Source organism: Ambystoma mexicanum, chromosome 2q (assembly GCF_040938575.1).
Source record: "Ambystoma mexicanum isolate Mex_15411 chromosome 2q, UKY_AmexF1_1, whole genome shotgun sequence".
NCBI classification, from domain to species: Eukaryota; Metazoa; Chordata; class Amphibia; order Caudata; family Ambystomatidae; genus Ambystoma; species Ambystoma mexicanum.
The window spans coordinates 745,725,668-745,738,909 of NC_090924.1; the positions used below are offsets into that span (position 1 = coordinate 745,725,668).

Sequence of the window (13,242 nt, forward strand, 5' to 3'; positions counted from 1 at the left end):
TTATAAAAATAACCTTTACAAAATAAAGCCATTAAAAAGAGACTTCATAATTAGTTCAGCAACAAATACATCATACTATTAAAGTATCAAAAAATCATGAATAAACAAATGAGCAAAAAAGTAAGAAGTATAGATAGGAAAACTAAAAAGAGGACAAGCAAAGGAAAAGAATATTTTTTCAAAGATTACATACGAAAGCTACAATCCTGATAAAATATGAAGAAAAAAGGAATACTGTTGCAGAGCAGCAACTGAGCGGAACATAGCAGCCTTTCTTTCAAACAGTTTTTTTCCTTTGACATGGACAATTCAGTTCTCGATTTTTGAACTAATTCTCTTTCAAAGATAGTCTGTTGCAGCGCAGCCAACACAGTCCACCAGAGCCATTGTTGTGCTGGACAGTTGTTATTCACTCATAAGTGTGCTCCTCTGCAAGACTTGAACCACTGCTGTTGTTATTGCTGTGCTCTGGACTGATATCAATCTGTTCCAGAAGATTTCCGAATGCAATCACTCCTCCCTTTCCACGAATCTGGAAAAGTGGGTTAATCTTGTTTCCCACATGCCCTCACAGTACATCAAAAGATGTTTTAGGCTCTGCTTAGCTGGATTAGTGCATATGCTGCATAGTTTGATTGCTAATTCCCCTTAACCCCATTTACTCAATATTTCCCCAGTAAGAATAAGATTGAGGCGCACTCTCATAAGGTTCCTTCTTATTTTCCAATCTGGGAATTTCACCAGGTAATTTGGCAGATACCCCTGTTTCTTATCTACGACTAGAAAGCTGTTCCAGGGGTTATTCGACCGCAAACTCTCAATAGTAGCAATCCAGTCCATTGTTTCAATCACTGTTTTTACTTTCAATGGGTTGGATATTAGGATTTCGGCGGTAGGGTCAGCTTTTTCAAGGGTTGTTTTAGCTTTGTGTTCTAGATGTAACAGCATGCTTTTGTTTCTGCGTATTCAAAGTCTAAGGATACAAGTATGGGGAACAGCAGAATGTATTAACCTGTAAGTTCAACACTTTTTTTAATTGCCACAGTCCTCAAGATTTCCCCTTGAAGTCTGGAAGTCGACATGGCGAGGGTAACTGTTCCCCTTTCACCAGAACCCGTGCTGAAAGTTGAGCTCCTCGATTACAGCCTAGAAGCTCTACATAATTGAATTGGGGAACCCCCATAGTCTGAGTTAACTTCACTTGACAAGAAGTCAGCAACTGTGCTAGCAAGATTTTTTGTTTCATTTAAGGGGAAAGAAAGCCGAATTTATTCTAAGGTTTGTTGCCCTATTTGTGTGTACTGCCCTCTTCCGCTTTTGTTCAAGTTGTAGTATAAAAAACACAGCACATTGTTGAAAATGAGTGTGCTGTCCGTGTGTCTCTCATAAACTCTGAATCGTTTAAAGCAAAACAGTAGTCCCCTCAACCACCAAAGCCTTACGCTCCACACCTGCAAGTTCTTCCATTCTCGCGATTGCTTCCACTTTTGTCATGGTTTTGCTTAGGTCTTGAATAGTTTTTTGCATAGCTGCCAAGAGATAGCAAAGCCCTTCGCCCCTTAGATACCTCTGCGATGTCACTGTGTGATTTGGAGTCACAAAATGTAAAAAATAAGTCTTTTAACTTCCAGAGGATTAAAGCTCTTTTCAAAACGAAATGTTCCTCAGTGATGAGGTAATTGAAAACGTATTGTAATGGGCTGTGAGTAAACATTTCCCAATTATCAGAGATGGTCTGCTATCGGGGGGTGGGGGGGTGCTGTTGCGCGGCTGGGAAATGGCTGCCACCTGAAAGAGCTCTGACACAGGCTGATCTAACTCAGTTTATTTATCTTACTTTGCCGGCGTATTATCATCAAAGCTTGGTTCCACAGGACGTGCGAACCCCTGAAGCACCAGTGGCGACGACTGAAGTTCAACTGCCTGCGGGGTGGCTTGCCGTCGTACAGACTTTGTAGATGAGACACCTGTCATGGGGTACTGACCCCTAGGATCCGGATTGCAAGCACCCTATACCAGCACTGAGGTGAGCGTCGCCTGATGCTCCTCCTCTGCGTCCCGACTCGGGAGACTGCCATGGACGCTGGACCACTTCACCGCTCCCCACCCGCGCCAGCGGGACTCCCTAAACACATCTAAGGACCTGGTGGGGAATCCTCTACCCCAACTCTATCGCGTCGGAGCCCGCACACCGAGCACCCGACACTCCGGGGCCGGGGTAATCTGCTTGGCACTGGACTGCTCTGCTGGGCTAGCACACACAGGTTTGCTCCATCACGGCACGCTTTAAGCCCCTGCTGATCTCCCTGCACAGGCAGCTACAAAGCACACCCCACGCAGTCCCGAGCCGTCCCCGTGGCCGATGATCCCCCACTGAGGTGCAGACCATCACCCCCCTTTTAGAACTCTGTGAGTGGAAGGCTCTGTCTGTGATTGTTCAACCTGGCAGTAACAACGACTCATCACACACGGCGAGGGGGCCCGCCGGGAGGCCAGTGAACCCCTGACACACCACGTGGAGTAACTAGGGAAGGGTCCTGACTCCCGTGACTCAGCTCTGTGCATACCACCACTCCTAATCCCTACCACCTAGATTACTCTGCTCTCCACCTCCACCTACTTCCTCTACAGAGAGACGTTGGGTGCCACGGTGTGCTGCTCTCATCGGTGCTGCAACATTCAACTGCTAATTCGTGCCGCGTGTGCTACACCAACCCTGAGCCACAAATTTCCGGCACTGGGGACTACCTCTGCATTCCAGTGTTCTAGTTGGATTTGCCATCATCCAATCCAGTCTATACCCCACTACACACTACCCCACTAGACATCTAACCACACCTCTTCAACCTTCTCTTCCTGCCTATATATGGGGAATCCTAAGCGTCAGTCCAAGATGGAGCAGTTTGCCAGATCAGACCAGCCCACACCTTATTTCCCCCCGATCCTCCTGGACCCTCTCAGCTGGACATCTCTGCACTCAATCAGACGCTGGCCCTGAAGGGTAGCACGGACAATCTTGGGGCTAAGATAGATGCTCTTACTTGTAAGGTGGACATCTCTGCAGTGCAAATTAAAAAGTTATGTGCACACATGTCGGAGGCGGAGCAGCGCATTGGGAGTCGTACAGGACCAAATCGCAACCTTGCAGGGCCAGGTGGACTCACTCCAGCAGAATATAAAAAAAGTAATGGCCAAGAATGACGATCTCGAGGGGAGGTCCAGGAGAAACAATATCAGGATCACCAGAATCCCAGAGTCCACCCCAATCGACAATACGGAGTCCTTGATCGAGAAGTTTCTACTGGAAATCTTGGAAAATCCTCTTGTCACCCACATGTTTATGGTGAAACGAGTGCACAGGTCTCTGGCAACCAGACCTCCACCCGGTGCTCCAGAGAGACTGATAATAGCTTGCATCTTCAATTACCGGGATAGAGACATACTCCTCCGACCCACCAGAGAGACAGAGAGATGGGTGAACTACGCTGGGCTCGGCAATGATACGACTGTTCCCCGACTTCACATCACAAGTGCAGGACCAGAGGAGGTCATTTCAGACAGCAAAGAATATCCTTAGGAAAAAAGACATTTGTTATTCCATGCAGTTCCCGGCCAAGCTCCGGGTGGTGCTGGATGGCAAGAACAACCTTCTTCATGTCACCTGAGGCAGCGGAACAGTTTGCCAGGGTCATCCTGGACCCTACGACCTCCCCTCGCGGGGTCCTTGGCTAACCCGCTAAAGTAACGGTTTAATTATCTCATGTTTTCACCTTGCTATCTGCATCTACTGTTTCACCAATGCTATATTAACACACACAATGCAGGGAATTCGCCAATGGGCGGAACCCCACAGCAAAGCCCCTATACGGTAATTCAGGCCTGTGTCGCATGGATAAACCCCAGCCGCTGCGACCCCTCTGCCCCCCAATTCCTGACGGTAGCCCACTGTGGTGCCCTGTTTTTGGTTTGTTGTTATGTAGCGCTCTGGTACCTTCTACCATAGCATAGGGATGATAGGGGTAGGGGTGGGGAACTGGGAGCCGGTAAATTGTAGTTTCTGGCGTAGGAGGGTGGTGACTGTTCAGTTAAGGAAAGGGAAGAGTTGCTGGTTTTAACTTTTTGGGGTGTTAGTGAGTGCCATTGGACATTCGACAGTTATAGAGGCCATCCATCACACGGGCGCATTGCTTCCCCCCTACTTTGTGTTCCACTGTGTCATCCCTGGGGATAGTGGTGATTTTCATTATATAGTCCTGCTCCTATTCGCATATACACATTATCTGAGATGACAGGAGAGCATCATATAACTTTACATGTATTGACCTGGAATATTAGAGGGTTTACTAATACGAAGAAGACACGATTAATAGCTAATTATACCAAAAATCACGGAGCCAATATCCTGTGTTTACAAGAGATGCACTTGGCACATGCAGAGAAACTCCCCAGCCTGTTAGGATGGGGCATCCATAGATACGTGTCTCCTTATTCAATGTATCCACGTGGCGTTGCCACGTATATCCATCAATCTTTGGACTTTAAATTACATGCTAGACCTGGGGATGAGGAGGGTCGTTTTCTACTGCTGACTTGGGAGGTGGCGGGGTGGAGGGTCGCTATTATTAATATATATGCACCAAACACCGATGACCCAGAGTTTTTTGAGAACTGCGCCTCCCACTTACATACGTGCCCGAACTACGAGATAATCTGGGCGGGAGACTTTAATGTGGCCCTCTCTTGTGATCTTGATAGAGCCTCACTGCTCCCATACCCTGTCCCGAAAGCTGCACTGAAATGGGCGGTCACATCAGGCTACCACGACCTCCAAGACTCCTGGACACTCATGCACCCCTCAACCCGGGAGTACTACTTCTACTCCGGGCTACATGGCAGTTCCTCTAGGATTGATTATGTTATGGTCTTGTCCAATCTTGCTTGAGATATAAAAAATGCCCAAATCCTATCCTGCACCTTATATGACCACTCTCCAGTGCTGGTGGAGATTTGTGATCCCTCTCGCTCCCCTAAGCCCCTGCGGTGGTGCTTTAGGGGCCGCGCCCTGGAGGACGTCACCTTCAGGGAAGAAATCAGACAAGATATCCAGTCATCCTTCGAAATTAACACTGGCTCAGGAGGAGACCCAGCGGTGGTGTGGGAAACATTTAAAATGTTCCTCAGAGGAGCTTGTATCGCTAAGGAAAGGCAGGCTCTTAAGTTTATACGTCACTCCATCTCGACACTAGAATAAGAAACCAGGCTTCTAGAAATACAACAAGGGCTCCAGGATTTTGAGGAGGTACAGTCCCGCCTCCGTGAAGCCAGAGGTGAGTTGTCTCTGCTTTCTACCAGAGATGATCATTATCTGGGCGACCCAATAGCGGCCTACGCCGAGGGAGACCGGCCGAGTCGGAAACCTCGCATGGGCAATTAAACATGAGCACCAGTTAGATTCCTTACAAGAGATAGAAGATGCAGGGGGCACTCTGACAAGAGATAATGGGGGGATGAATACAATATTTCCGGATTATTACGGTAGACTCTATACCTCCCAATCTATAGCCACCCGGGAATCCATCTCCGAATACCTGGACAGAGTTGCCCTTGGATGGCTGGACCATGCCCTTGGCATGGCTATGAACAAGCCACCCTCTGATGAGGAGTTCCGGAAAGCAATCAGCTCTTTGACCAACATTAAAGCGCCCAGACTGGATGGCATTACGGCTGAGTTACATAAAGAGTATATTGATCTGTTAATTCCCCAGCTATGGTGTATGTATGAAGCTGCAAGAGTGAGGGAATTCACCAGGACCGATCACATCACTGTCCTCCTGAAACCTACCAAAGATACACGCGAATGTCCCTCTTACAAACCGTTATCGCTGATTAACACAGAAAACAAGATTCTCGCTAAGATACTAGCAGATGGGCTTCTCCCGCATATACCCACGATGGTCCTCCCCGACCAGGTGGGCTTTGTCCCTGGCCGCTCTACTCAGAATAACTTGCACCGTCTTTTCTCCCTTATGCACAACGTAGATCCATCTGTCCCAATTGTAGGAGCTGCACTCGACGCCGAGAAGGCTTTCGACTCAGTTGAGTTTTTGAAGTACTACGAAGAGCGGGTATTGGCAATGCGTACCTCAGCTAGCTTAGATTGCTATACTCGGCCCTGATAGCCAAAATATACACTAACCGAATGCTATTGATTACCATATATCCAACGCGGGGGACGTGTCAGGGGTGCCCATTCTCCCCGATCCTCTTTGCCTTGGCTATTGAGTACCCACAGAGGTGTCAAAATCAACTCGCACCTCTCCATCATCTCCCTTTATGCTGATGACATGTTGCTATATGTGCTATATGTGAAACATCCCAAAAGCAACATGCCCCTCTTGGTAGAGGAGATAGCCCACTTTGGTAACTTCTCTAGACTGAGGATCAACTGGCCCAAGCCCGAAGTCCTACCCCTAACTCCTAGTGTCGTGCGGTCAGATATACCCGTCGAATTCCGATGGTGCCCGGATGGCATCCATTATCTGGGGGTACGGGTGACCACCTTCCCTACAGATTTGTTTAAACTCAATTACGCCACAGCCCTGGAACAGACAGAACATAAGGTGGACGCATGGATCTGACTACCCATTTCCCAAGCAGCACGTAAGGCCCTAGTGAAAATGGTGATTCTCCCTAAATTTCTACATGTTTTTAATAACGTTACTGTATGGCCACTGTCCTCTTTCTGGTCCCGCCTCAAGAGCTTGATGATTCGTCTAATCTGGGTAGGCGGACAGGCCAGAATATCCTATGACACTCTGATCCTACTGTACGACCGAGGAGGCCTGGTGTTCCCCGACTTCTGGTCCTATTATCTCGCAGCCCAGATCCAATACTCAGGAGGATGGTGGGCTCCAACCCCGTACCTTCCGCATACCCTTATTAAAAAAGTCACGTCTTATCCAAGTGGCGTAAAGGGACTGCTCTGGGACACTTCAGTGCGCAGAGACGAATCTGAGATACAACCCGTAATTAACACCCTGAGAGCCTGGAAAACGTTGCAGCACGAGACGGCATGGTAAGATTGGGGGTCAAGACACTGGGAGCTCTAGTGCAACAAGAAAACTTCATTACTTGGGATGACCTGAAAGGTAGGGGTGAATGTACGGCTGTTACACAACAATTGTACCTATGGTTGCGGGAGGAGATGAAGGCCAGATGGCCCAGCTTTCCGTAACCCACCTCCCCGCCCAAGCCGATCCGCCAGTATGTTAAAAAAAAAAAAACACGATGCGCATCATGGTCTCTTCTCTATATAAAAGTATTAGAACTCAGTAAGCTCCTCAGGTACATCCCTCTAAAGTTAAATGGGACATCTCCCTGGGGAAGGTGCTCACAAATGACCAATGGACACAAATATGCCTACAATCCCGTAAAGTTGCTAATACTACAATCCCGTAAAGCTGCGGCTAATACATTATAATGTGTTCACCAGATGTATTACTCACCAGCCAAACTCCATAGCTTCTACCAAGCTAGATCTCCATAATGCATCAGATGTGGATTTGACACTGCAGATTTCCTCCATGTAGCTTGGTCCTGCCTCCGAGTGTGCCCCTTCTGCGACCATATCAGAGACACCATGTCTGAAATACTAGAGGGCCACAACCTAAATGCCACTGAAATATGGCTGCTCACTCTTCTCGACCCGGCCCCAAAAAGTGTGCTGATGTTGTTAGGAATGGCCTCAGTTGTGGCTAGATCCCTGATTGCCAAGACCTGGGGTCAACGTTGAGCTCCCTCATACCTGGAATTGTACCACTATATGATCATGTGTGAAAAAAAAGAAACCCTATATAGTACAAGGGAGTGGTATGCTACTGGGCCCCATACCGCAGCTTTGTGTCCCGTATCCAAGATGGCTTATACCCTAACTCCCCAGGGGACTAGGATTCATGACAGGTCCCTCCCCTCACCCCTCTTCCTTCCCTTCCTGCTTCCAGGTCTTGATAGCAAATTCCCCCTCCTGTGCACTATGTATGTGGCGGACGCCGCCCCCATGTGCAACCTCTAAATTGACGGTCCGTATTCAAAGCTATTGAATTGTTTGGCGGTGTTGTTTGGGGGTGGGATAAAGGTTGGGTCTGTTGTACTCTTTTTTGGCTTGTTGTAGATACAGTTGACATGGAATGTGTGTATTAAACTTCTATGTGTACCGATAACTAGAAAAGTCAATAAAGAACGTTTTTTTAAAAAGAGATGGTCTGCTATTTAAAATTTTAAAAGGCATTTTGTTATATCATGTATTTCATCTAATTTCCCTGGTTGCTGGATGCATGGTGTGTGTGTGTGTGTGACCTCATGAGAGAATGTTGGGTGAATGTTAGAATGTTTGCGCAAGAAGAGGCTTCCTTAGCCAGGCAGTTGAAGGGAGAGAGCCTGGGTGGTGGGATCCATTGAGTCTGCTATGAGTCTCTATGGAACATAATAAAGGAACTTCATACCAGCTTACATGATCTCCCGAGCATCCTTCATTATAACACATTTTCCATCAACAGTTGTAAAATGCCTCTCACTTGTAGAGCCGTAGATTGAATACAGCAAAATCCATTTCATTTAAGTTCACCTGTATTATTTTTCTTTTCAGGCACTATATGAAAACATGCTAGTTGAACTCCCCTTTGCAAGTTTCTTCCTCTCCAAGTGTCTCGGAACTAGTGCTGATGTTGACATTCATCACCTTGCCTCGTTGGATCCGGAAATGTATAAGAATTTACTTTTCCTGAAAAGCTACGAAGGTGACGTAGAGGAACTTGGACTAAACTTCACTGTGGTCAATAATGATCTTGGAGAGGCACAAGTAAGTGTGGGGATTTAGCTCATTTCGAGCAATGCAAGTTAAATTAATTCATGGTCTGCTTTCATAGTAGGACATAAGAGATAAGGCACATGCGTTTATGTTTGCAAATTGTGAAATTCTGTTCTGTTGACTAATCAGTAAAAAAAATTCAATATGAAAAGCAATTGCTGTGTAGTAATCAGTAATACACACACAATGAATCTCATCCTATTTGGTTTTGCATGCTTTTTTTGTGACAAATCCTCACTTTGTAATGAAGAAACATGTGATGATGAATTTCCGAAAAACAAATTAATCTCAGCTACAATAACAGTATTTTGTCTGTTGAAAATAGTGTTTTCTGAGTTTTCAGAAAATTATTAATTCCATGTTATAGATGTTTAGACTAAACTCTGTGCTTGTTGCAGTTTCCCCCGCTACTGTTTCATCAAGTGGACCACCTCATCATAACTTGCCCCATATTATCTCCTCTCATCATGTCCACCACGGTTCAAAAAGTGTCTTTGTTATTCTTCTGTAAGCTGAATACAAGCAACTGGCCAATTAAAGGACATGCATCTAATAAACAATATAAGAATCTCAAAAATGTTTCTTTCCAACCCTGTCCAATTCTTAGAAACACTACTCTGACAAACGGCCAATTTAACACGCACAAGACATATATGAATTTCAACACTTTTACTGACTATTACAGGATAAGTAGGTGAAATTTGAAACAAAATAGGATACTATAATAAAGATATCTGGATTAACTCCATATGTCACAAGGGTCTAGCTATAACATGGGAATACAGACCCTCCCCAAGATTACCTATTTTATAGCAAACACCCACACGTTTAGTGCCCAGCGTGGTTCTTGACTCGAACTTAGTCACGGGGATATAGCGTGCAGCTCGCTGCTTGACTTTTCCTGCCAGCAAGTACTTTTCCCCTCTTGTGTAAGGGAACCTGTCAGGCTTAGACATTCCCACCCTCTAGCCGTGGGTTGCCCCCTTGGCCAGTGAAAATGTATTTAATAATTGTCCTACCCTATTTGTTACCCTACAGCGAGGAGTCACCCTCCCAGGCCTGAGTTTGTCTGATTTTTTTTTTTTGATTTTATATTTTCTCCGAGTCTCCGAAAAATATTCCTCTCTTGGTGTGGTCTCTCCCAAGGTCTGGCATATAGTCCTCAGCAGGTTCTTGGTTGTTAAAGCAGGGCTGTTTTTTCCAGCAACTCTCTAGTTGTCTTCGTCTAGTGTATTGCAGTGTCTGAAGTACACTTCTCTACTTTTCCTTTTATCTCTGTCTCTTCCGTTTGGCTTCTTCTCTTCTCTCACTGCCTTCAGGTCTGCCATACTGTCCGTGGCACTGACTGCTGGGTCCTGTAGTCTTTTGTAGGTCTCCTAATTGCTTTGCTTATCTAATATTATGTCTGATAGATTGTTCCCTGTTGCTCCTGCTCCTCTTTCTGTGATTAGTTATTCCACTTTAACACTTTTTCTCTCACTCATGTTTTCTCTGATCTAATGAGCGCTTCCAGTGGTGGTAGTCTCTTGTTGCTCATTGTTATTATTGAGACAGTGGGCCTCATTACGAGTCACCTGGTATGGAAATAACGGTGGCGGTAAACCCGCCGCCACCGTTGTTTCCATACCGGCTGATCTCGAGTCTTTCAGGCGGAGGTGTCATTCCCGCCAGTTCTGACCTGGCGGGTTTAACACCACCCGCCTGCAGGCAGGCGTGGAAACACCGGCGCCATCACGAGATGGTGCCGGTGTTTCCACTTCCCCATTCCCAGTGAGTCCTATGGGACTCAATGGGAATGGGGATTTACCGAATTCCGCCTCCGGAATTCCCGGGTCACCTGGGTCGTAATGCCCCGGTAATTCCGGGAATCACAGAGGCAGAATGGTAATACGAGTCCGGCGGTACCCTGCCGGAATTTCAGGCACTGTTACCGCTGGACTTGTAATGAGGCCCATTGCATGGTAACAGCCGTGTGATTAAAAGGCTGTACTGCCATTTTGAGGTCAGGCTGAACCAGCGTCTCGGGTACCCAGCTCTGTGGCATGAGCTGAATTTGCTCTGATACCTCTGTTAAGGCTAACAACTGCTTGTCCACAATGTAAATATGTTTAACTTTCCTTTGTGACAAGTCTGAGAAGACTGATTTGGTTCTGGTTTGCGAACGTGGTCTCTAGAATAAGCGGCCAACATGTTTGAATTCCTCTGTCCCCTTTGTAGAAGACCCCTGGTGATAATTTTACTAGGGGCCAAATCATTGGGGGATCTGGGAGCTGGGTGGGGTAACTTATGCAATGTGATGGGGCAAGCCTGTGTGTGTGATGTTGGGGCGCACTTATTACTCTTTTCCAGTCTATGCTTGGATTGTAGAAGCTCTGTAGCATCTACCGCCGATAACAGAAAACATGAGGAACTGGGACGCATGTAGGAGTTTTCTGGGGCATCGCTGGTCCCAGAGCCCCGCTGTGGATGATCCCATCTGACGTTGTCACAGTACCAACACTTTAAAGTCGACTTACAGATTTCAAAGACGCTCACTGTCTAGGAACAGTAAGAGAGTGCTAAGTGTCAATTCAGATCTTGTTCTTAAATAACTAAGTTCTGTACTGTTTCACAATTAGATGGTTGAAGGCCAGCATACAGAAAACCTGCAAATGGAACAGCCATTGTTCGAGGTACAGGCTTTAGAAGGATGAAGGGCAGAAAAGTTGTGGACACCGTGCTTTTAGAATGTGTTCTATAGGGAAAACACTTGGTTTTTTTAAATCTTTAAAATGTACAATTATTGTCGCCTCGGCTCAATTGAAAAATATCTGTACAGATCCTTGAATTATTTCAACACTGTAGAATAACTACTAATTCTCCTTTAAATGTTAGGTGTGATGGGGAAGGGTGTGGTGCACAGCTGCAACTGTAAGGACCAGAGTTCGGAATATGCACTATGTGCACAGTTGCGGGACAACAGTGCCCAGTAAACACAAGGCCACCACCCATTACACATTAAAGTTGGGATGGGCCTGCACATCAATGTCACTGGGATACTTCTGCATAGCAATACGTGGGCTTTTTGTAACACTTGGACATGGGCTTGTGTGGATCCTAATTTCCAGTGGATCCCTTCCTTCCACAGATTCCTCCTCTTAGGATATGTCTTCTGTAACACCATCTTTCTTCAGAAACGTTTTCAGCTACCAGGCAGCGCAGAGTGGCGCTGCTTTGGCCCTGCCCTGCACGGCACCGGTACCGTTACGCGCCCCTCATGTCGGACTGTGTAGGCTGGTCTCTTTATGTCGGCCGGTAGAGCGTGACCAACATGTGTTTATCACGCTTTCCTTTTGCTGCCTTTGTAACTGCATGTGTTCCTTAACTTAATCAGCTGAATATTTATGGGGTTCCTTGTTACTTTTGGATGATGTTCTATTGCCTTTGTATCCTCTGACTTTCTCTACTTCGGTCTTTTCCCCAGCTGTTCCTTTCCAGCTTGCAGTCTTTTTTTCCGTGTCTGTCTGCACCATTGAGTCTTGCTTGGGGTCCTTTCAGCTGCTGGCTCTCTCTTGCCTACTCCACTGACTATTTCTGGGGATTTTGGGACCTTTGCCCAAAGTCACCTTCGCCTTATCCCATTTTAAGGGCCAGCGTGGCAGAAGCGACAAAATGACTGGATCCTGCAATATAAAGAAAGGAATAGGACCCAGCTGCTGGCCTGACCTGTTAATTATACGGCTGTGTCGTTGTGCCAGTATATATAGACCCAGCCATTCCCCCTGACCTCAGTTCTTTTTTTGTGCATTCAGTCATTGCTTTGAAGACAACTAGCTTAGCTTCATTTAAATCTACTGTGTCATGCCTCATCCCCCAAAGGCCTCAGGGCTTGGCTGAACTGTGGGAGGCAAATGGCAGTGGCTGGTCCCCACAGGGTGTATCTTTATTGCCTTTGTGAAAATAACAAAACTGAGTATTGCAGATCCTACCTAACCATGCATCCAAAGGCCCTCCTTGAGCATGCCGCCAAACACTTCTCAAAGGTATTAAAAGGATGCTGGCGTTTGATCCTTTTTCAAAGAGGATTCAATCCTTTAGTGATATCTAAGAAGAAGAGTGTCTTGTCGCTAAGGAGGAGGAAGCAGGTTCCGCTCTCCCAGTGGCTCTTCTTCATCCTCCATGAGAACACAAGGTCATTGCTCCCATTCCAGGGGCGTGATGAGACCTAGAGGAATCATCACCTACACAGGTACCTTCTCCCACTAAGTCTTCCTTTACTGAGACAGTGGGAGGAATTTAAGCTTAAGATGCTCGCCATCTTCGTCATGGCCTCGGCGCAGGTGGCAGAGCAGAGTCCCACTGTGCTCTTTGAAGCAGCATATTTACCTCATCTGCAC

General features: G+C 46.5%; 1 protein-coding gene across 1 annotated transcript in view; it reads left to right on the forward strand.

Annotated features, from left to right (window-relative positions):
* Nucleotides 1-13,242, forward strand: part of UBE3C (ubiquitin protein ligase E3C) — a 2,658,557-nt gene that overhangs the window by 2,426,135 nt on the left and 219,180 nt on the right. Inside the window, exon 20 of the mRNA XM_069647972.1 lies at nt 8,645-8,857. Coding sequence (XP_069504073.1) covers nt 8,645-8,857 — 213 coding nt within the window. The remainder of the gene's footprint in view (nt 1-8,644; nt 8,858-13,242) is intronic.